At 45.4% G+C, this 25,636-nt stretch overlaps 1 protein-coding gene across 3 annotated transcripts in view; it reads right to left on the bottom strand.

The window, feature by feature from the left end:
* The window catches only part of ENKD1 (enkurin domain containing 1), a 93,911-nt gene that overhangs the window by 11,690 nt on the left and 56,585 nt on the right, over nt 1-25,636 (bottom strand). For all 3 annotated transcript variants that reach the window (XM_085637922.1, XM_085637923.1, XM_085637924.1), the window contains exons 4-7: nt 21,665-21,837; nt 16,388-16,552; nt 14,342-14,511; nt 7,019-7,155 (exon numbers count right to left, since the gene is read on the bottom strand). In XM_085637922.1, the coding sequence (XP_085494048.1) occupies nt 7,019-7,155; nt 14,342-14,511; nt 16,388-16,552; nt 21,665-21,837 (645 nt within the window). The remainder of the gene's footprint in view (nt 1-7,018; nt 7,156-14,341; nt 14,512-16,387; nt 16,553-21,664; nt 21,838-25,636) is intronic.

Raw genomic sequence — 25,636 nt, 5'->3', positions numbered from 1 at the left:
AGATAGTATACAAAAATAATAACATGCATTGAAAGAGCTTTGATACTGAAGAGAAAAGAACTATTCTTAATCAGATGTGAACAAACTGGCCAAGCGCTGAAAGTCATTCAAAGTCAACGTTGCCTAACTGTATGCTGTGGTGGACCAATGGATGAAGCCAGGCCCTCTGTATGTATGAGAAGTACAATTTGTTTTGCAAAACAATAGTTTGGACAGACAAAAAAAGCAGTTTCAGAGGCTATACCTAAAAAAAGAAAAGACCCAGGAGGGCAGACGTTTTTGAGAGGTGACAAAGAATAAGAATTGTACATCTTGAGCCTAATGAAAAGGTCCCCATTGTGAGACCTGGTAACTATACCTCCTTCCACCAACAGGGTTACTGTTATCAGTGGAACTGGTAATTCAGTTGACAGAGTTGCCTCACTGGGGTAATCTGTAATTCCAAGTTCCACTGCAGGGCGATTCCTCATTTCTCCCGGATTCTCAGATGGAGACACCAGCTGTCGTGGTTGAAAAAACAGGCCCGTGGCAAGGACGTATATGAAAAACCACAAGACTACAGAAGAAAAAGTTACTTACCTGCTGTAAAAATCTTTCTGGTGGATAATCTATTAGCCTGCTGATTTTTCACCTGTAGACAATCCCAGGAATCAGTCTGGATCTGGAGAACTTCAAAAGCTCTCAAGTTGACGGTAGTGGGTGCTGGTCTTGGTTGACGCCTGAAGTGACATCCGGACGCATGCCCGAGACAACATAGTGCCTGCCCCTGCGCAACGAAGCACTTTACATCCATTTTTTCCAAACCTTCGAGGCGAAACGACAGATTGACATCAATCTAAAAGTGCAGTATCAAAAAGTATAGTTTGGGATCTGATTAACCCTCCATGTAATACCTCCATGAAACAGGTAGGCAGGCAGGTCGGCGAGGAATCTGCAGGTAGATAGAGTATCCATCAGAAAGATTTGTACCGCAGGAAAGTAACTGTTTCTATTAATGGATACTTCTACCTGAAGATTCCTCACCTGGAGAACAGATTTCACAACAATACCCTAACCGGAAGGAGGGTTGACGGATGTATAAGGAAGTCCTGTTAAACAGATCTGACAAAATGGCCTTCCCTAGGGCATCCCTGGCGAATCTATGCAAGGATGCCCAAGTTGGCACCTCCAGCAAGAGAGGAAGTGGGAGACTTAGCCCTGGTGAAATGGGCCCTGATCCCTTCTGGTGGATCTTTCTTAGCTAAGGCTTAATAGTTCTTCATGCAGAGGAGGATCCATCTTAAAAGAGTCCTCGTCAGCGCCAACTTATCCTTTTGGGCACTACAATATCCAATAAAGAATTGATGACCCAGTTATACGCCCTTGGTGTTGTCTAAGTAGTAGTTTACCACCTTCTAAGGATCCAAGCAATGCAATGACTCCTCTTTTTGTGGGGGTGGGAGGGTAAAAGGCTGGAAGAGAAATGGATCAGAAGCAAAGCAGTCCTGGCTTGCAACACCAACTTGTCAGGATAGAAAAGGGTGAAGGAAGGACGGCAGCTAAGGGTTTGCAGCTCACTCTACTGTCTAGCAAAAGTGACAGCAACCAAAAACATAGTTTTGAAAGTTAACATTCTCCGCGAACAACTATGAAGGGTCTCAAGCGGAGTCACCATCAAAAAGATGAGACCTGAGTCTCACTGGGAAACCCCAAAAGAGGATGTAGGATACATGTTTGTAGAAAGTGCATAATGACAGAGAACTTAAAGGAATGGCTGGTCTGCCAGAAAAAGGAATGCAGACAAAGCAGCCACTTACCCATACACAGTGACAGTTGCACAACCCCTCTGAGCGAACAAGAGCTCATATTTTAGAATCTGAGATGGTTTGGCTTGCAAGAGGTCCACATTATTGTCTGCACACCATGCAACAAGTTTGCTCCATCTGCTTAAGTAAGCAGACTTGGTAGAGGGGCAATGTGTTTACAAGATTTGGTGGCAGCTGAAAAGAACTCTGCTGTCTCCACGCAATCTCCAAGCATGTAGGTGGAGGTCTCGTAGATTGGGCTTCAGAACAACTCCCCTGGACTGGGAGGGAAGGCCCAGCCTGAATGGCAGGTGGATCGGGGGACATGTGGAGAAGTGCAGAATGCCCATATACCACGCCCTTCTCTTACAGGGGATCCTCAGCAAAGTTATAAGCACCTGAATATTCCCGCCCATGCACGGGACCCCGGAAACACAATCATATATGTGAAGAACTTATATATATATTTGAGGTGATCAAGGCCGCTTGGACGTATATAGACTTCCCCTATATACCAGAAACAATACATTAAAAACGGGGAGAAAAAAACCCCCAGCAAAGCATGTTTGAAAACTGTTTTAATGCTTAGCATTTAGCGCAATCCTGTAAAAAGGACTGAAAGCATTGACAGCTCTCAGGCTGCATTGTAGAAACATAGCATAGAAAGCTGAAAAGCTAACCCATAGCAACATAGAAATAAACTGGCACCGTGCCTTTAAGGCAGCCATGACCCCTAGCTTCCCATCATGCCTCAGGGGTGACAGGTCAGTTGTTCTTTCCAGCTCCTTCAGTTCAGGACCCTGGTTACACAGCTCTTCTTTTTCTGGCTTTTTGTCAGAAATAATCTCCAGTTTTTTGGAAAACCTTGCAGTGCAGTTGAAAGTTCCACCAGAAGTGCTGCCTTCAACGGATACTGGAGGGCACTAAACTGCTTGCATGGAGCATTCTCTGATGGGGCAAATAAACCCACCTCACTGGGCGAAGATGTTCTGGACTACCTCTGCTAGGAGACGCCACCCCTGATCGCCAAGATAACGTCGGCTCTGACATTCAGAGACCCCTTCAGGTGATTGGATGTTAACCAGATCCATTGGTGGTGAGCCTATGACCAGTCTCAGCGCCTCCAGACAAAGAGGCGAAACCCTACCCCACCTTGCTTGTTCACATACCACGGTCGCTGTTGTACTGTCTGTCAAAATCTGGATGGACTGACCTTGGAAGGAGAGGAGAAATGCCTTGAGCGCCAGCCGTATTGTCTGCCATATTTTTAGGACAAACTCTGACACTATTAATCTGATTCTACGTGGAGACTCTAGAAATTATGCTTATGAGTTTCAAAGACTGTCCTCTGCCAGTGACCTAGATACCTCTCCAGAACTACCTATGAACTTCCCCACTGGTCCACCAATACCTGAAGAGGTCTCTGTTCATAAGGTGATTCTGAAGGCTGGCTAAGTGTTAAACTTGCAATTATCCACCACAAAAGCCAAGACCAACATTCTTACAGAGATCCTTTGATGCTCTACGTCTTAGTTGGAGCAGCTTCTCCCTTTTAATTTGGCCATTTTAGAGACCGTCTTGACGGCATGGAAGAAACCTTCAGTTCAGGCAGTCAATCGGCTTGTAGGCTGCCGTTATCGCCCAGTTCCAGGTGACACAGCATTCCTTTCAGGCCACCCTCACCTGAGAGGCATGTTGTTCAATCTTCCTGTTCTGGGTGTCAATCTGAAGGTTCTCTTTCCACAGGACCCTCCGATAGGAAGTCAAAACATCTTAAGGCAAAAAGGCTTTTTCTGCAGGAAGTATTGCCCTGAAATTCCTTTACTCTACCTGCCTTCTAGCCACATATAATCATGCCGTTGTGAGATATACCAAAAAATGATCTCGCCTCATGTTACGGATGACATGAGAAAACATCTCCAAGAGATCATTTTTTATGATCAAAATGTTGCCCACCATATTATAAAATCGGGGCTTCACACAGGATATCCTGGGGCCCATGCCATGGGCATTCCCATTCATAGACATGCTTGGGTTCACACATCCACCTTTTGTGCGGATGACTAGACTAATCTTATGGACCTTCCTTTTGATGGTGTGTGGCTTTTTGGTGACTAGGCTGATTCAGCTCTTGGGTGTTTCATAACCAGCAAACCCCACTACGTGCTCCCTTGGCAAGCATTTCCTGTCTCCGTCCAAAGATTACCGTTGGTTTCTTTTGCTTTGGGGTCTTCTCAGGATGGTCTTCCTTTCGCCAAAGACAATACCAGCAGCAATAGCCTAATTATCTGGTCAGGCAGTCAGAGGTAGAAAGAGTGGGAAAGAGCCATGGACCCACCTTGCAACCCTCCTCTTCCACATAACCAGGAAAGCAGTCTAGTTTGCTTCCCCAAGTTCACCTGGAGCCTGTAGGAGGGTGGTTGTCTCATTATCTTCAGACCTGGAAGACCATTACTTCAGACCACTTGGTCTTTCAAATCATAGAAATGGGTTACACCCTTCCCTTAACATCTGCCCCCCCTTGCCCCATTCCCTGCTTTCAGACCACCTAGACATACTGCAAGAGAAGGTGGCAGCTCTTCTCTTGAAAGGAGCAGTGGAGTTAGTGCCAGAGCAGGAAAGGGCCATGGATTTTATGCTGGTTACTTTCTGGTAACCAAAAAGGATGGCGGTCTCCGCCCGATCATAGACCTCAGGGATTTGAACTTTTTACTCAGGAAGGAAATGTTCATGATGCTGACCCTTGCTTAAGGACTACTGGTGTTGGAACTTGGAGTCTGGATGGTGTTGCTCGACCTGCAGGATGCGTATTTTCATACACCTATACTGCAGTCGCTCAGGAGGTTCTTGCGATTTTTGGTGGGTTCTATGCTCTACTAAGTTGAAGTTCCTCCTTTTGGTTTATTTCAGCGCCTCAATCCTTCACGAAGGTTATGGCAGTAGTAGCGGCCCATCTCAGAAGGTTGGGCGTACCAATTGTTCCATGCCTGGGCAACTGGCTGATCAATGCCAGGTCGGTGGAGTTTGTCTCACATCATCTGCAGTCAACAGCTTCTCAGCTGTTTGACCTTTCTCTGCTGTTCAACCTGGGATTTTTGATCAGCAAGCCCAAATCTCACCTGAGGCCCTCACGACAACTCCAGTTCATAGTAATGGAGACCACGTTTCTTTGTGCCTTTTCCCCACCTCAGAGAATCAGCACAATTCAGAAAGGGTTCCATCCTTCCAGCTGGGCGCACGAATACTACTCCTGAGTCCTCAGATTACTAAGACTGCTAGCTTCCTGCATTCTCCTAGTCACCCACAAATGTTAGCATGAGCACCCTGCAGTGGTGCCTCCGCAGGCAGTGGCATCAACAAGAGGGAGATCAGTCTGGCTCAGTCAATCTTCCCCAGCCCTCAGCGGAACCCGAGCACTTGGTGCAGGAACAAAGCGCACCTGGTAAGTGGGAGGGTCATTACTCCCCCTCCAACCATGACTATGTCAAATATGAGATGTCTGGAAGATCTGGAGATGCGACGTCTTTAGTCCCTTGAGGAGCAGGCACTTCACATCTATACTCTTCCTCCTCCTAAAGTCGTTGGCATCCTTACAGGTTCTGTGATGAGGAGTGACGCCATGCTTCGATATTGGTGGCACTGTACCTGAAGTTGTAGGTGGAGGAAGTAGTGCCATTCACTGCATCAACTTCTTACTGATGGGCCCTGTACCTGAGCGCAGGGTCAAATTAATGTGGTGCCAGCATTGGATCATCCGTAACGGTGCTGAAAGGCATTGGATGCAATGGCATGAACATCAGAAGCCGGTATGGTGTGCTGGCCCAAAAGGGGAACCAGTTGGCATTAATGCCTTCGAGAAGATAGAAAACATGGTATTGAGGAATGCCAACAGGTCAGAACCTGGAGTCGGGTACTCCGGTAAACCTGTTACCGACGCCAGAATTTCGGGTGGTGGAGGCACCAGCACCTTCTGGTAGATTTGATGGTTGCAGGACTTCACGGAGGAAGAGTCATGGGGGTCAAAGTCAACTAACTCCAGCTCAGAGGACGAAGGTCCTGTGGGAGACCAAGAGTGACTGGGAGACTTAATTTAGAGTTTTTTCTGTTTTTCTATGCTATTTCTTTATGACCCCCTGACCTAGAACGATATCTTGAATGGTTGGGGCAACAATGGTTCTCTCTGGCCATATAGTGGATAGTTTTGTGCTCTTTTATGGCCTTAGAGTGTAAGCTGTGGCAGGGAAGAACCCGCGAGTAATGGTCTGACCCTAGGCCCAAAGACAAATAGCTTAGGGGTCCGTAATGGATAGCTGTCCTTCACGATCCCTACAGGGCTTGAACCTTGATTACTAGGGAGGGTAATTGGTAATGCAATTTATATTATAGCCTTTGTGTGAGGAAACTTCTCAGAGAGCATAGCTTCAGATCTACGTCGACAGCGCAGAAAAAAGGGCACTGATGTCACTGCGCCAGGGCAGGCGCTATATGGCCTCAGCGATGCTGCCTGATGTCACAGGTTTTCTGGATCGAGTCTGACACCTGGGATTGTTCTGCAGATGAGGAATCAATCAGCAGGTAGAAGTATCATCAGAAGAACAATCTAGGCAGTTGCCACTGGTCACAAAGTTTCATATTAGTTCAGGGAGTAACCGAAGGGCTGAAGTATAAGAGTACACAGATACACTAGGAAGACTTCTTTGAAGACTAAATGGGATGTCAAGAAAATACTAGCCAGGGAAATGTTTGGTTAAGTTTGAAGTGCACTGGTGTAGATCTTGTTTGAGTGCACTTAGTTCAATTTCTTTCAAAACATAAAATGTAAGCATTTCCAAGGACAACACCTCCATTGCTGCTTCGAAGTAAACTTTACTTTTTTAAATTAAATGTACTAATACACAGACCATTCATATTGTATAATTGTCATTATAGCTACTAATAAAGCATTTTTTCAGTACCTGAGAAATAAAAATAACAGGTGTAACTATTGCCAAATATAATATTCAAATGAATGATTTCGGATGGATGAATGCTTTAAGCAGACTATAAAAATTCCAATATATGATTGGCAGGTCACACTAGGTGTCAGTTGTGAACGCTTGCTAAGGCACAAGATGAGTATCATTTGCTTCACAATATGACAACTAGGGAAAATAATTGACCTCACTATATTTCTCTACTTACTCGGGATTCTTCCATCTTTAGATTATTGAAAATCTACCAAGTCTTCTACTTACTCTGTTTGAGATTGTTCAGCGTGTCAAGTCGTTCCTGCTCTGGCATCATGGTGTGCCCTGGGGGCATTGATGGGTCAGGCATTTTCTTCTGTCGATCTTCAGCTTCTTTACGCCAGTGGTCTTTCAGTGCCAACAAACTGCAAACACGAAAATAAAAACAGAAGTACCTGAAGATTGTTGGACAAAACAATTCAACATGTGCAAACATGTGGCAAGTAAAACGGCTCTACTTACAATAACCAAATTAAATTGTGTAGATATAATGGAGGCAGAAAAACAAAGGCAGGCACCCACAATACCCTGCACCTTAGCCACAACCCTCGTTTTCAATTGAACCTGGTTGGGGGGAAAAGGTCAGGTCTTAAAAGTAGAGGAGATTGGATGAGCGGGATATCAATACTGATGATCCCCACGGTGGAGAAGTATAATTACAGGTAGAAAAAGAGTATATCAAGCTATGCCCCTACATTGGAGGGTTAAGTGAGTGAGTGACAGCATTCATAAAGTGTCTCAAAAAGGGTTGATGTTGATCTTGTACATCTGCCTAACCAAACAAGTAAGTCAGCAGATGTTTCCTGAAACTTAAAAATGTATCTGTAAGCCTCATGTTTAAGGGGAGTGAGTTCTAGAATACTGGTCCTTTCAAGAGAAAGAGATGAAAGAAGTCAAACTGGAACACCCCTGGCCAAAGCTGGGGTGGAAGATTTTGCCTGGTAGAATGGGGGCGGAGTTCTTGAGGTGGCACTTTCTTCGCGAGGGCCTAGCACATTTTCATAAACCAAATTATCCAGTGGGACAGGGTCCTCTTCAGGACCGTTTGCCCTTCATGTTGCCAGAATATCCTTGAAAGGGTGGTCATCAGACCTGAAGTATTTAGTGTGGTCAATGTAAAAGACGACATTCTCGCTTTGGATCTTGCTTGTGTATTTGCTCTTCCTCGATGGGGTGGTGTGGAGGATAGAATGGAGCATAATGGACTTACACAGATTAAAAGGGGCCACCACCTTAGGAAGGAATGCCGCTGTTGTTTTAAAGACCACTATAGTACAAGAGCCGCCCTTAAACCCATGTGAACCTGGGACATTAATACTTCCTTAATCACAGTTGTTCTCATTGGTATCATTCAATTCACTTCCCATTAATCAGTCCACTTGACTGTATACAATCAATGGCAAAAAAAACTTCATATCCAGACCATGATGTATCCCAAACAGCTTGAATTAGACAACATCAACTGTTATTGCCACAGTTAATATACGGTTACTATGTGTCCCAATGAAAACCACTATCCAGAGTGCCACAAGACAAGTGAGCGGAAAGTACAAACAAATTGTTATGTGTTCTTCTTATCAAATAAAGAACACCAATAAAACCATTAAGCCAATAGCAAATTCTTGTTTGTGCGTTTTGTTTTTATGTCGATGACCTTTCAACCCTCAACGTGCTACAGGGGGGCCACAGGACAAAAGGATCATTAGGACATCTGGAAGGGATAACCAGAAATAAGTTAGAAAAGTTAAAAGGCTTGGTTAAGAACTTTGAAATATGCTGGTAAAACGCAAACGTTTACCTACAGTGACTGGTCCATGTGAGGTATGTGATAGTAATAACCCTTGTAATGTAATGTACTCACTGCAAGGTTGATGGATAATATAGTAGGTTAGTTATGTACTATACTCGTAGTGAATACGAACCAAGTTATACTGTTGTAGTACTCGCCCTCTATGAGCCAGGACACCTAATTAAGGAGTGCAGCCAACAAAGGGAGGGGCAACCTCTTCAACTCCATGTCCGTCAGCTTCCAGTGCACTGCGGTAAGGTTCCCAGTCAGTGTCCAGGATGCTATGGGACAAGGGGCAGAGGTCTACATTAATAAATATGGCCGCCTTTCCAGGAAAGATATGGAAAGCTGTGTGCTCCAGCTCACAGACCGTTACTGAAGATTACTGCGGTTGGCAGTCTAGCTTTCCCTCAATACCTCCTAGGAGACAGTGTCCCAAATGGGAATGCTGCACAGTGTCGATGTCAATATGTGGGGGAACTGTCTTAACTGATGGCATTTTGCAGGGCCAGATAATCCACGCTCTCCTAAGAATTAGATGGGAAGAACAGGTCACTACTATCACCTGTGCCCTGGGGTTGTCCCTCTGGTATTTTTAGAGGATTGGAATCCAAGAGAATAAGCTTATGCACCCACTGCCATCAGGCTCAATGTGAGAAATCTATACTGGCCGAGTATGCCTCCTTTCCTATCATCTGAGCCTCTCTTCTTGAGCAATGGGCCATAACTGGGCTTGTTGGTACCTCCTGCAGAGGAACGGTTGTAAGCTGAGGCAGCTGTGGAGGCTCAGTGGGAGTCGGTGCTGGGACTGGCATCAGTATCTGCACCAGGAGAACTGACAAAGGATCAGTGTCAGTACGTCTTCGGCTGACTTCAGAACAGCTCTTAGTAGAACTATAGAGATGCTCAGAAATGGGGTAGAACCTACAGACAAGAACCCATACGGGCTCCACCTGGCCTCTAGGGGTAAAAGTTGTTTCAGGGTGGGGCGAAACATGTACCACACAGCAGGGAGGAAGAGTAGGGGGATCCAGTATTCGCACTGGGAACCTGGGGTAGCTTGCACCAGCAGTAATAGTAGTATTAGCGAAAGCGGTGCAGGGGATGGATCCTGAAGTGCAGTAATATCCATCAACTCCAGCTATGAAGACCAATATTCTAGTGGACACTTTGAGTATGCAGCGGTGACTTACTCGGTCATTGTCTTGGGGACTCCCATCTACATTTCCTTTTTCTCTTTCACAAAGACTTTGATGGCAGAGAAGAGCAATACTGTGATCTCAATCTGAACCAATTATGACATTGAGCCAGATGTGCCAGGCACATCTTGGAATTATGCTCCACAATGGCCGGAGACAGAGACGTCTTGCATAGGAATGAGGAAGGCTGCAGATGAACACCTTAATACGGGACTTAATGGGCAGAGCCCAATTGACAGAACAGAACGTGTGATCTTCATGAAATACAGAGCCCTGATGATGTCCACATTGGTCGAAACGCGTTGAATGAATTGATTTTTGTGATGTTTTCTGGATGAAATAATGGAATAAGAAATAAACAAAGAATTGGAAATACATAAAGACTCCCTACAGACTTTCTTTAAATGGGAATGTAAAATGGACTATTAACAAGAACCTTGCTTGGGAAGGATTAATGAACTGGGCGCTCCTTTTTGTGTAGGTTGTAAAAGTGTGAATGGTTAACATTCTTGAGAAAAAATTCTGAGGTTAAAGCATCCCAGGAGAACTCCGGTTCTTCCTCAAAGGGCACGGAAAGAAAGGAACTAACGTCAGGGCACTGGCATGAGCGCCATATGATTCTGGTTCCACTTCCTGGATTGTAGTGGAGCCAACGCCCCTTAATGCCATGGGACGGTTATGTCAAAATATTTCAGATCTAGTGTACAGCCTGGGATATTCAGCAGGTGAGGAATATGCAGGCAGAATTATCCATCAGAAACCATTATTATATCACACATCATATTGTATTTTGTATTTCTCTTCAACTGTTCAGAATATTTGAAAGTGTAAATCCTCCACCTTTTCCATGCCAATACACATCATAATAATAAAATAATTTAAAAAATCGAAAATATATTTTGGAACTCTTCTTGTAAACCGCCACAACTTTAACTTGAAGAAGGCAAGACATTGCTTGGGTACAATTGGCAAAGAGTTCACAAACATTCACTTTAAATTTAGCCCTAAGTGGAAATGCATAGATGTGCAGTAAATATGTTCCGTTACTATAGTATTTGACAGATGAAGGTTATCTGCACCCTTTTTTGCAATATAACATTCTGCAACTTTCACTGATAGGCATTGGGGCGAGTTGATCTAAAGGGCTGCGAGAATTCCAAAGTGGGAGAACAAATCGGGCCACACAATGGTTAGTACATACTCTATGATTGCAACTCTGCCTTCTGATAACCCCAAGAAGTTACAAGAGTTAAAAGTACACAAAATCATTAATAAAGATATAAAATGAGATGAGAACGGCAAAATGGGTTGCAAGGTGCGCACAGAGCAACAAATGCAACCAGTGCTTAATTTGAGCCGGCGGGAGCCACCAGCACTTATTTTTGGGCACCAGCACTTGTACATATCAGCTATTCACTGAGAGTAAGTAATGGAAATCGGAAAGACGTAGGAAGAGAAAGACGGAAATCCGTCACAAAGGGAGGAAGCAGGAACTTGTAAGAGTGAGATAAAGGGGATGGGAGTGTCTCGCAGTGGATTAGAGTGGTGTGACAGAGCGGGACAAGTGACACAGGAAAACAATCAGGACTGGTGGACACACATACCGTTCTCACCCCCTCTTGTCCCCCCACAGCAGGACGACTGGCTTACCTCGCCGGAAAATACGGCACAGACTAGGCCTGGGCAAAAATTTCGTTCCGTTCGCGGAAATTGCGATAATTTGACATTTTTGCGTTCCGCGGAGAGCGCGAAAATGTCAAAAATTCCGGTTTCCGCAGCTTGGCGATAATTTGTTTCTTGCTCGCGCTGTAAAATAATACATTCTCGCGCGCGCGCGATCGCCTTACCTGAATCCCTGCGTTCGCCGACAAGTTTTCTTGATCCGGTCGCGTTCTCCATGAGATGTTGTATTGTTTTTAGCCATTTGCGCTGTCTCGCGACAGTTCGCGCCCGCAGTGACGTCATGCGTCGCGCGATCACGTCTTTCTTCTCGCGATCATGCACCGCGAGAACAACTCAAAACAAGATGGCCGCGCCCGCAAGCAACCACATGGGTAAGTTGGCGACCCGCAACCATGCAGAAAATCTCGCGAACATGCCGGAAAAAAACTTCTGCATCTTCGCGATATTTCTGCTTGTTTGCGATAATTTTAAACATTCTCGCGATAATTTGCGAAGGTTAATTCCGCCCACCCCTAGCACAGACACAGGGAGGAGCGGAGCCCTTTAACTGGGAACACTACACGGCATCCGACACTCCCCTGAGTGACGTCAGGGCGCAGTGGACGTCAAAAGGAGACGAACACGGACAGTGGACGGACGGCGATTCCCGGAGGAGCGGAGGCGAGGACTGGAGTACAGGAGGAGAATCAAGAGAAGGAGAAGGAGACGCGTTGAGCAGCTGGTGCAGGGAGGACAGCGGAGGAAGCGGAGAAGCGGATAACGGATGGCCAGGAGGCCCGGGATCCCGCAAAGCGCCCCACCACGTTCCCAAGGGAGGAGCGTGGCTAGGACAGGTACGGGACCGCGTAGTGGGCTGGATCGGGAGGGGGGGAAAGCCGCCGACGGGAACTTAAAAGTCGGGATTGTGGTTCCTTCCTTCTTGCATTCCCCACCCCGTCTTTGCACTTATCACACGCACGGATAGAAATTGGTGCACTTGTTAGGGTGACTCCTCACACCCGGCCCCGGCATTAGGTTGAACCCTAAAGAAAAGGTTTCCTGACCCTGTCCCTTTGTTTGTTTCTCTTTCTTTTGGGGGCCATATGCATCCTGGGGAGAGACCTATCGATTACATCCCGTGGGCCAAGGTACGGAAGGAAGAAGAATCGTCCAAGGGAGGAAGACCCCAACCCAAGAGAAACCATGGATCCTGCCATACATCCCAGGGAGAGACTTACTACTCGTTTACGCAAGCGATATACCGCAATAAAACCTCACTTACCAAGCACACGTGTCCCGTCTGTCCCTGACGCGCCGTCACAAGTGGCATGAGGTGGATTTAAGACTACCAGCCTTGGCACTGAGCGCGCCCATGTTTCACTGTGCCAACGTCTGGTTTCTGAGCATTATCTTAAAGTATCATCTCAAACGGTTCTAAAACCCATACGTTGCGTTTTGACAAACAATCTAAAAAACAGCTGAAGCCTGATTGACTATAGCACATCATGTCGGGGATGCAACATGGGAGATCTTCTATCCTTTTCCTTCCCTCTTGCTCTTTTCTCACTTCTCCCTTCCTCTATTTTCTTGAACTGTGAGCACCGGGCTAACGACCTGGCATCAGGCTGAATGGGCAGCTCCTAGTTTTCAAATAAAAAATGCTGCTTCTTTTAAAATCATTTCGCTGCAACAACAAAATGTGTCTCAATGAGCTATACCCCAGTTGCCCCTTGCCTGTCAAGGTATTATTTATTTAGTCTTTTTTTTTATTTTTTATATATATATATATATACGTTGCACTGCACTTTATTGAGGGGGTCACGCTGGGTGCGAAGAAACTGTCTCATAACCCAATAACGCCGCTTCTTTCTTAATTACATCGCAGCAACAGAAAAGAGCGTTTTAAGATGCAGCAAATTTTACTCACTCGACACCTGCCAGATGCCATCACCAGACATGTTTGTGCGGCACTGCACTTTACCATGTGTATTATTGGCTGTATCAATGTGTATCAATTTGATTGTTTTAATGCATTGCAATGGTTTTTAGTAACTATTCAAATAAAATAAACTGAACTGGTTTCTGAGCAGTGCTTCGAGCATCGGCATTTTTTTTTTTTTTACAAATAAGTACTGGATACAACATAAATTTTTTGCATGCTATTATGCAATAGGTGTTAAATGTGACAATTTCCACAAAACCTGCAAACAATATCTGCAATTAATTTAGTTTGTTGTACATGTGGAAACAAATGGTGCGTTTATAAATGTTGTATGGGAGTGGAAAGGTATGAATATTTTTAAGTGATGAAAATGCAAAAACACTAGACTGCAATTTATACTAAATGGGATGTGTTCAGGGTTTAGATTATGGATCTTATGTTTCCATACTGACTCTGCATATGGCAAAAGCGTTGCTTGACTAACGAAGACTTAGGTTGACCTTAGCCATCATTAGTTCTAGGGGTTTCAAGGAGCAGCAAAATAATATTTAAACATTCTAAAGTAACATGCTTCATAATAAATCCGGTGCTACTAAGTGCAAAGTTTATGCGACCAAAAAGGGATCATTTTCATATTAAGGAAATATTGCACAGGGCCGAGGATAATTCATATCTAATAGGCAGAAACATTTTACAGGTGAATGATGGCATGTTGCTAAAAGATGCGTGGAGAAAAGTGGAGGGAATAGAGGGAAGACACAATCTCCCAAGGGGAAAGAAGAGTTTGAGAGCGTTAGAAAACAGGGCAAGGGAGCAATAGAAAATGAGAAACAGGGTTCAAGAACAGAGAAAGGGAAATAAGTGGGAGGACATGAGAAGGGAAGAGTAACAAGTTATTTGAAATGTCTAGCGTGATACCTAAAATTGTTTAAAAAAAATATAGGTCGTTGTGTACGTACTATTGGGGTACTTGGCCTTTCTGCTTGGTATTGTACTCCTCCTGTTCCTTGCGTTTCTGCTCGAGCACCTCTGTTAGTGTTTGCAGGGATCTGGAACGTTGCAGGTGAACTTTCTTCGCATTGCGGGCGTTGTGGGACACAAAGTCGATGCTTACACCTTTAACTTGCATCTGGAGTACCGAGATGGCATGAAAGAATAGAAACATTTATTTATTGATTTATTTGGTGATGCGTCTGTTGCACACTAGCACCCTTGGGTATGTAATCTATTTACATTTAACAAAGACCTATACATCAAACATGGCAGTACAATAACAAGAATTAAAATAGATAAACAGAGATTAAGAGCCTGGTTTATATCTTGGCAGAGAGGGAATTCCATCACAATGGCGACGGAGTTCCCTCCCCACCAAGACTGGTCCACCCAACCGATTTAAATTAGTGCGGACCATAGTTTGATGATGGCGGAGACTACTTCATCTCAGCCGTGGTCAAACTTCTCTGATGGAGTAAGGGCCGTCAGAGTTTTGGCTATAGGTCTGACTGGCTAATTTAGATGGGCGGACATATTGTGGGTTTTTCAAAGTCCACCACTGCCAGGAAAAACCTGGCTGTAAGAGGCACTGAAAGGTGCTCATGGCTTTGCTCGTCTTGGGAAGAAACTTCCATGGCAAAGGGGGCGTTGGTATTTTTTATTTTCAAAATGAAAATCCCTCTTTGGCACTGCCCAATCCAAAACAGCATGCTAAGAAAGAACGGATTGTGTTAGGACCACACAGAGTAGGCACACTAGACAAATACATTTATGGGAAGGGATCTTCCTCCAATATATTATCCTGAATATTCACAACAATGAATACCAATCAGTGCCTACTTGAAGCTCAATCAAGGCAAGAAATAATTCCTATTATTTTTCAAGGTCAACAAATAACAGACATCATAAACCTGGCTCAAAGACATGAACTTTGTATCTTTTCACGCCCCAATTTTCAGTGAATGCCAAGTCACTTGGATTCACCCCGGACTTCAATCTTACCATCAAGGATCACTATATCCCTCCTCCCCCCGAAAAAAAAACGAGGGTCTGGTATCAGCTCTCTGTTCTAAAGAAAGGGAAACCATTTTTTCAGGTAAGCAACTTCAGAATGGCTGTGCAAGTCCTCAAATTCTCACCTCTGAAAGATGGTAACTCCCTGCTCCGTGGCATTTTATGCTCCACACTGGCCCCCCTTAGGGGCACCCTACAGGCCACAGCACATCTCATCCAGGGCAAGAAGAAGTATAATCACATCACCCCATTCTGATGGAATTCTATTGGCTCCCCTTACTACTCACACCATCTTCAAAACCAGCTGCATCATTTACAAAGCCATAACTACCAAAACCCCACTTAATTGCAGACAGTCTCATCATCTCCGATGCTTCATGGCATACACAGAGCCAGGACACCATCAGACTGTGCATTAAATGTAAAAAGGAAAGAAATATGGCAGCCAACCCTTTCCTTCTATGCACCCAGGATCTGGAACAACATTTCTGTATCAACCGGAACCGTCCCAGCTCTGCTTCGATTCAGGAAAGAGGTGAAGACTCACCTCTTTGAAGAATACTAAATCACAACATTAACAGTTGATATAAACAGACCACAAACTAGCTATCTCTCCACTCAGTTGTTGTCTTTATGCTAGATTTTGACAATGTAATGCACTGCATTGCTTTTTGGCTAGGTTTGTGCTGTTGAAAAACCACATATATACATAGATACAGAATCTGCTACTTCCTCCCCAATCATCCAACCCTGCTGTGAATAAAAAAGACGTTATAGTTCTGCCTTCTTTTCCAGTACTAGTCTTAACAAAAATGCAGCCACAGAGCTTTACTTCACTTGGATTGCACCATTATCTGATATTCCAATCACCTAACACCAGGGCAGAAAGCTCACCAGGGAATTCCACAATGGCCTACAGCACCTTACTGAAAGCTATTCCGGTTTAACAGCTACGAACACACCCTGTTTACGCAGGTGCCACCCTATTTGTTTCTCACCTGCTCCTGGTGGTTGTCTTCCATCCTGGGACTCCCAACTTCCTTCAGGGCTCTCGAATGTGTGGGACTTGGTGACAATGAGCGTCTGGGCCGGACCCCAGAGCCACAGCGGGAGTGAGCCTTAAGGAACCTGGGTGTCTCCACATTTGGAGTAGTAGAGCTGTCCTGTAAAAAGAAATGGACAATTGTAGAGTTTAGCTTTTGCACAGTGCAATACGTTTGTACTGCTTTAGGTCAACTTGAGAAAAACAGGACCATGCAAAACAAGGCATCCTTGTAGACTGAGAACTTCTAAGGCAGTGCACAGTTTTATTCTGAGCAGGCCGGATTAAGGTACAGTAATTTCACCACAGGAGAAATCTGTTACCACAACTTGCAGCTCTTCCCTGGAGTGAAATCATGACACAATTCTGAGGTTTCCTGCCTAGCACGAGGGAGAACATCATGTATCAGAGTTATTACACCTGACTTACACAAATTATCCCTCTTTCTGATCAGCTTCCCCATGGAATTTCAACCAAATGTGCATACTAAGAATCACTAGTGTGGGAAGTTACTGCACTGCTTTGAAAACCCGGCACTGGTATTAAGATAGAAGACAGAAGTCAGAAGGAGGCCGTAAGTGGAAAGAAGTTAGAAAGGACAACAAATCACTATGACTAAATACAGTAAAATTGGATCTACTAAAAGCTGCTGGAATATCATTAATCACTTACATCTACCAGGTAAAAGTTTTTATGTTTTAAATAGACATTTGTGGCGCTCTATTTGTTGTAGTCGTGCCTTTATACCACCGGAGTGCATGGTGGAAAATGAAGACTAACAAGTACAAGGAATGGGAATCTGTGTGGCTAGTTTTGTAGAATACATGGTTAGACCCTTGATGGAAGGACTGAATCTTCAGTTGTTTGTGGAACTGAACGAGTGATTGGTCTTTTTTTATATTGGTGGAAGGTACTGTAGAGACGGAAGTCTTTGCACTGCAACGAAAGCAGTACTTTTCTGTCCATGTTCGGCTATTTCTGGCAGATTCAAAGCGTTTCCCTTAGTGGACTCAACAACTCCTGCACCACTGGGGATGCTGCACATGGGTTACATTAGCCCCAAATCAATGGGAGAAATGGCTTATGGAATGGCCACTATTATCAATATTCCCCAAACCCACATATCTGCAAAATGTCAGGAGCGGTTTTGTCTGAGTGTGGCCATTACTTGGATTGGGGCTCCTGGTATCGTGGAAGGTACTAACCATTCATATTGCTAAAATGTATTCAAATCTGCACTTCCTAGGTATGCCATGTGTGAGAAGTTGGCCTGGTATATGCTGTCCACTAGTTCTAGTGGGCACCTTGCACCAGTCCAAACAACCCTTATTGATGATTGGGTTTAAGACAACCTTTTTTGAAAGCTGTCCTAGTGGTAGCTATGGAGAGCAGACTTCAGGCTAAGTCTTGAAAGAGTGCAAAGCAGCTTGGTTTACCACATTATAACCTCCTGAATGACCAAATGAAAGGAGAACCACACAAGGTCTATATATAAAATATATGTATTTATTTCTAAACACTCTCTACTAACCTCTTGATGAGATTAGAGAGCAAGGCACACAATAATACAGTTCTAAAACGACAGTAAATAGCACAATATACAATGAGCCCCAGGGGTAGACCAAACCATATATTAAGAAAGTGATATAAGAACCACGACGTGACTAGACACAGTGCCTAGAGCAAGTAGAATCACTGGGACCCCAAGGACCCACCCAAGGCAGTGACACAGGGGACCCACGGGGGAGGTGTGCAGTGTGAGAACACAGCCGCGAGCCCCGTACAATTCAATGGTAAAGTCGCGGTTGGAATTTTAAAGGATAAGGACACTTAGGAGAGACCTTTGAGCAAACCCTTTCAGACTTAGAGGGTTCTAGGGCCAGCACCTACGGGAGCACCGGAGTACTCGTGTTACCTCACCCAGGGAAGCCGGGTGCATAGGTGTCAAATGGTGTCGGGAATCGTCGTTTTCATTGGCGATGTGCTGCAAAGTGCTGTTGCTGTGGAAAGGAGAATTGTCCGGTGTGAACCAAGCCTGGATTGAAGATGTGAAGAACCTGAAAGCTGAGGGAACAGAGTCTGGGTCACTTGCCAGTGACCAGGGGCACGTTAGGCGAATGCCCACTGATGTCGGGTGTTTCAGGTGCAAAGAGGTGAAGCTTAACTCCACTGCCCCGGGGACCAGGAGGCGTCAACGACTACCACAGTCTGCAGGCGTGCTGTCCCACGAAGGATGTCAAGTGCTGGGGGTCGGTGTCCGGATTGGAGACCAACAAGCCTTGGCAACGGCAACCCACGCGGTGAGAGAAAATGGCTTCGGTGTGGACCAGCAAGGTCCTGTGGACTCCCCAGGCGATGGAGAGTCAGGGCACGCCTGGAGCAACCAGGAAAGCCCGTTGAAAGTTAAAGTACCCTTCTCAGCGACCCACAAGTCGACGGACAAGGGATCACGAAGGGACCTCGAGAGGAATCACTCAATACCAGCCCACGGGTCACTCGAGGAGTGTAGGCCAGTAATCTTCGGTGAAATCACTGCTCGGGGTCTGGACTACAAGTAGCCCAAAGCACAGCCTTAGGGATCGCCAAAAAGCATATGCTGCTGCAAATGGTCGCGGTGTCCAGGGGTTCGGGTTGCACGGTCCCCACAAGGGCTTTTGATCTCAGGTTTGCTGAGAGCACGGATCGGCCTCGGGGAAGCATGGAAACCCACCTCCTGTGTTGCAAAAACTTCGGAGTCCTTCAGGCGCTGCGTAGTTGCCAACCGGACAATTGCGTCTTTGGTGCCTGCGTTGCAGGGGATTAACTCCTTTTCTCCAAGGGAGATTCTTTGGTCAGCCAACGTCGTGTAGATAGTAGTTCTGGGATTCTGTAGCAGAGTTTCGTCCAGGTAAATCTAAATTTCTGTAGTCAGGGGTTCCTACTTTATAACCAAGGAAGGGGTGGGACAAACTCCGGGGACCCACCTATGGGAGGGTCAGGACAGAGGGGTGGCTACACCCATATCCTTTGTCCAGTTTCGCGCCAGAGCAGGGGCTGGTAGCCCCTGCAACCGGTTTCAGCCTGCAACCAGTTTGAGCTGGACTATGCACAGGGACACCAAATGTGCCCCCAGTGCAGACTTCAAAGCACTCTGAGTGCACCCACCGAGCCCCAATACACACCTCCCTGGAAACCTATTGTCCAGGCCTCCCCTGCCGGAGTTTCGTCCAGCAGCAGGAGGGCAGACTCGTGTCTGTGGCTGGCGGCATCCATTTTGTAAAGCCAGGGTTTGCAAAGCTGGTACCAGGTATACCGGTGCTGTCATATTTCTCCCTATAGTAGGGTGGAATCATACCTCCCACACCAGTTACAGGTGTGGAGGTATGATTCCAAGGTGTTTGACACCAAACACTACATGTTTCCGTGCAGTCATTCCAAAGTTAGGTTATAATGCACTTAAGAGTATATGGTTTGGCTGCATCACAAACAACCCCGGAATAAAGGTTCCGAAGGCTGCAGAGGGGCTCAGCTCATGCATGTGCACCCTCTCACATAAAACCCAGCATCCTGCCTTCAGGATTGATAAGGTCTGTCTGGCATAGGGGTGACTGATAGGTTTATATGTGCAGTGATATGGAGAGATATAGGGAACCTATTTCTCAGCAAGGTGTGCATACACCACCTTACACCACCTTACACAGGCTGCTGTAGCAGACCTGTTGTGTCATTTTAAATGGCTTCCATGGGGTGGCACAATACATGCTGTAGCCCCTGGTAAGCCTCTGGGGGTACCTATGCCCTGGGTATATGGTATACCATATACTAGGGACTCGTAAGGGTACCCCACAATCCAATCTGGAGTGTACCTAAAGTACATGTAATCAATTTAAAGGGGAAAGCAGTTAGGCTGGGGTCCTGAATAGCAGGATCCCAGCCAAACTAAGTCGAAAACCAGCAAAACACCAGGAAAAAAGTGGGGGCAACCATGCAGTCAGATTCCACCTTCCTACACCATGGTTTACTCATGCTAATTAAGATGGGCAACATTGTGTTATACCCTATAGCACTTGTAATAAAGTGAATGGGATATCCTTCACGTTTGTGACAGGAACAACCAGTTTGCAAATTCTAAATCTGCCCAAAAAACATGTCCAGGAATGGTTATCAAATATGACCTTCCTTGGCTTCTGACCACAAACTGATCAACTGAACCAGGTCTCTAGGAATTCAGGTTAGCACCACCCCCATTTTTAGCTTCAAACTTAAAAAAGCACAACTCAAAAAAGACATGATGAACAAGTAACAGCTCATTACAATTTGTTAAGCGCCCTGCTCGCAAACATCCATCTGACCAAGTGTCTCAGGAAGTTTGAAAGAATGTCACCCACACTGAAAAAACTCTCATGTTTCCCTCCCCAGCTTGCATTACCTTCAAACCTGCATCTTTACTTAAAATTTGAAATTCACCATATCTGGTAAGCAATATCAAGAGTGCTGGACTATACAAAAATCAAGGCAGCAGTCTCATCAGGTTTGAGACAAAAAAAAAAGAAAGAAACCGCAATGCAAAGCCTTCACTTGCTATACTCCTAGAATTTGGATTTCTCTCACTATCCAAATAGAACATGCTTCCTCGCTCCTCAGAAAGAAAATTATTCTGTGAACAACACCTCATCCACTAGTATCCGTCTGAATAGTCAACCATCATCCCCATTCTCTGTCATCCTCCCTAGTACAGCTTCATTGTACAGTGCTCCACTCCCTTTAGGCTTTGTGTTATTCAAATTACAATTTACATAAATAAACATATCAAGTTGAACATAGGGACAAGAGTGTCAAGGGAATAAGTTGAGAGATGAGTTGGGGGTTGTACAGGGAATTCATTTAGTTGAGAATATAGAAAAGTAGGTAGACAAAGTCTGAGGGAGGGGAAAGACACAGAGCTAAGGTGTGAAAATGAGAGCTGTAGACATACTAAACATTATGAACCTGTGCTGTATTTATAATTGACTGTACTAGTGGTTTATCCATATAGTCATTAACTTGCTGCAAAGTGAATTACAGAGCAAGTCTTGCTAATGATGCTTTGTAGTCGGTGTTCCTACTTGCAGTATAATGCCATGGGTATATATTAGAAATTGCTTAGAAAAGGGTCTCTCATAACTCATTACTGCTTGGATGGCAAGAGGACGGCTTTTATCTCACATGTACATGTTCAAAATAGGAATGATCTAACAAGGACTTGGTTCCATACCTGGAGCAGAGCCATCACCTTTGACTCCACACTCTCATATTTTTGGGATTTCCACAGAGCCTTCACAGGCTTGGGCTTGTTGATTTCCCTCTCCATCTCCTTCTCACGACACTTCTTCTGAATTTCCCTCATCCTTCGCACATTCTCCTTCTCATGGTCTTTGGGGTCCTTCTCTGAAAAATCAAGACAGCAGGTTTATTCTTCTGTGTCTTGGCATGTATATTTATGTTTCATTCCTCTGTGTGTGATGTCACTTATGGGATAAGTGGAGCCATCTCAAAAATGTCAAGAGCTTAGGGGTAATTAATGTATCTTATAAAAGCTTAATATGCCAACAGATGGAAATGATTGCCAGAGTATCTCTGATCTTACCATATTGCTATCATGTTTTAGGTGGCTTATAATGCACACACTAGAAAGTGAATCTTAGGCAGGAGGAATCACATCATCATTAACATAATTATTTTACCTCGTATACAAGAGCCATCAAAATGTACCAATGTTAACTGCACTAATTTAGAATACATAGTCCACACCAGATAACATAAAAATACATTTTCAATAAAAATAAATGAATGATGTTGGTACATACAGTACTCAGTGTTGACACTTGTCAAGGTTTAGTCATCAATAGAAATAGTTAAAAATATATATATATTGTTATTGAGTATTTCAAAGTAGGCAGCATATAATATCAAACAGAACTTCACAGGCTGTGAATACTTAGGAGTGCATAGGGTCAGTCAGGCATGCGGTAAAATCGTGAGTTAACATTACCAGCATATGCAGCATATATAAAGGAACATCACATAATCCATTGTCATCTCTTGTGTGGCAAAGTGTTTTCATCTACGGGGGTTAGCCAGTAGTTGCTCCCAGCTCTATACCGTAGTGGTTCTACCAGGGGCTCCAGACCTTGTGAATTTATTTTGGGCATCCTCTTGCTTTATATGCAACTCTTTCAGCCCCCATGTAAAGGTCCATCCCAGTTATTCATTCCTTAAGGGTAGGGGTTTCCGAGGCACCCCAGTGTTTGGCTATGTCCCTCTTGGCAACCACAAGGCCCAAGTAACAAAAAAGGAGTTTAGCTCGAGGGATATCTACCTCTGATGGTATTCCCAATAGAACAAACTTGGAGTCCATTGGTATGGCTTCCCCCAGTATTTTGTGTAATTGTTCTATGATGGTGGACCAGCAGAGGCGTAATGTAGGGCAGTCCCATAGGGTATGTATGTATGTGGCCCTCTCTGCTGTACAGCGAAAACAAGCGGGGGAGTCTGCCCTGACAAATTTGTGTAGTTGAGCCCTATCGTAATATATCCTATGTAGACTCTTGAATTGTATCAATTTCAGTCTAGATTTAATGGCTACTTCTCTCGAGTGCATGAATGCTGCCTTCGAGTCAATGCCCTCCATATTACCTCCTGTTGTTTCCCACTGTGCTCTCAACTTCGTTAGTGAGTCAGACATTTTTTTAATTAATGTTCTATAAGTCCATGAGACCGCTTTCTCCGTGATTTCCCCCTGGAACAATCGTCCCTCCAGCGGTGCATACTTGGGGAGAAAGGTCAAGTTAGTGTGTTCTACTCTCCATGCATGTTTGAGCTGTAGGTATTTAAAGTCTATGGTGGAATTTGATTGGTATTCCTGTTGAAAGGCGCTAAAAGGGATTAAACTTCCGCCTTAAAGCAGATTGCCCACTCTAGAAATTCCCATTTGATCCCACGTTTGAAAGCCTTTGAGCTTCCCGATGTCTGTCAATTGTGTTCCCTACTCCCATAACAGAGTTTGCCGGGTAATGCGTTTATTCCATCCTAACTGTCTCTCTGCCTTTTTCCATGCCTCTATGGTTCTCCAGGTTGCCAGCAGTAAATGGGTTGTTCCTTTGCCACCTTAGAGGTACATGCAAGAACGAATGGCCCCCCTCTAGGGCGTAGGTCGGGTGCTCCCCAGGAGAGTGTCCCCATTCATCAATCACTATTAAGTGTGCTGCTCAGTAGTAGGAACATATATCAGGGAGTGCTATACCCCCGTTGTATTGGCTTCTCTGCAACATCCTTAGTGCACCTCTTGGGTGAACCCCATCCCAAAGGAGGGGATGAACTTCTCCTTCAACTGTGGCAAAGATAGCACCCCCCATATCGCCTCCCCCCTATCGTGCGTCACACCGCTGGTAGTGGGCGTCATGGAGCGTGCAGGTACACACACCTACAGCATCATTTATCCCCCTAACCTATCTAAACAATCAGCCAAACGCTTCAAGCATAATTTTATTAAACTCCACCCTGAAACTCTCTTCACAGACCCTTATTTCTCACCTCGCAGAGGAGTCACTACCACAGATTTCATTTTCCACACTAAACGAAGAGCCCAATGGAGAAAAGCATTCCTAGCCTCTCTCTCGATCTCCTCTACGAGGAAAACCGCACATGGGACAGCCTTCGTTATTTCCCCCTCCCAACTCTTTCATGCGACAGTGACCATCACCATATACAATAACGGCACTATCCTCATTCAAGCCACGGATCATAATTTAAATCTCCTAGACAACATCTTCCCCATCATTAAAAACCGGGGGTCTATATCACAGCTGCCTTCTCAACCCGCTCCCTGTGGCAACACAGACTGGATTAACTCCCCCACCCTGACTTACAAGATTTCCCCGCTTCCGCCCGGTTCTAGTCTGTCCCCCACACAATTTACCCCCTTCTCCCACACTCAGCACTTCACCTCACCCTCACCGCCCGGCTCGCTTGACACCCCTGCCCCGCATACTCCCCAGCCACCGCTGACACCGGTGCCTTATGGCTCTCCCCCCGTGCACCCCTACCATCCACACACCCCCGTCACTGCACCTGACCCGTTAACTCTACTGCCCAGCACGACTGCGACAGCCTACATGCCTCCCTTAGATGGGGAACCTATTCCTCTGTAGCCCCCCGATCCTCTCCCCCCTCACAGTTTATACCCCTCTGATTCTATCTCTTCCGCCACCTCCCCATTGCCGGACACGGCCTCTCCTGACACATACTCCCCACAGCGCAGTCACCCACCCTCACGTAGACTGCGGGCTAATAATGTCTCACCTCACCCCCTTTCTGATACTACGCTTCCCTCTGAGCAATCCACCCTCCACCCTATCCCTATCCCCTTACAACAGCCAGCAACCCCAATCTTACACCCTCCCACACAGCCTCCCTCAGGCACAACACACCCTCCTACCTCTCACTCATCCGCACCAGATCCTAGACTAGATGAAAGTATGATCACCTTGCACCAAATTAAAGCGGAGCTTCATTCGTTCAAGGTGATGTTGTCGAGACATTCATTGCGCCTCACGCCCTCAAAGACCTATAAATCACACGAGCACCTGGACCTCATTTCATCTGCCTCTAAAATGCCCCCTCCCAGTTGGAAAACAGTTCCTTCCCACAACACACTAACACGCCCTATGCGCTGCACCAATCCGTTTTCGGAGAGCGATCTCCTCTCTCTGCTGCACTCTTACGAACCCTCCCTCCCCAACTCCCTTACGTCCTCTCAGATAACCATCCCGACTATCCCCCTCAACCCCTGCAGACCCGCTACACACAACAACAGAGGAGTCTGTGATAATAACCTAAGAAGAATCCCCATCTCTCAAGACCCCTCTTCTTCCCTCATTGCACCCCATCTGCAATGCACTCTGCTAAACTGCAGATCAGCCGCCAGACATGCAGCCGACATAGCTGACCTCATCATCTCTCAGGAGCTTGACATCTTATTTCTAACCGAAACCTGGTTAAAAGAATCCTCCACCCCTCTACTCGACATCATAGTACCACCTAACTACGACATCATTAGACTAGATAGAACGGATAAGATAGGGGGTGGCATAGCTTGTATACATCGCAGCAGCATCTCCATAAACAGAGCCATTTCGCCCACTTTCCCCTGATGTGAATACTCATGCCTAAACATCAGTTGCAAGGG

This window comes from Triturus cristatus, chromosome 12 (genome assembly GCF_964204655.1).
Source record: "Triturus cristatus chromosome 12, aTriCri1.1, whole genome shotgun sequence".
NCBI lineage: Eukaryota > Metazoa > Chordata > Amphibia > Caudata > Salamandridae > Triturus > Triturus cristatus.
The sequence above is the reverse complement of the archived record's forward strand: the minus strand, read 5'-3'. Positions and strand labels throughout refer to the sequence as shown.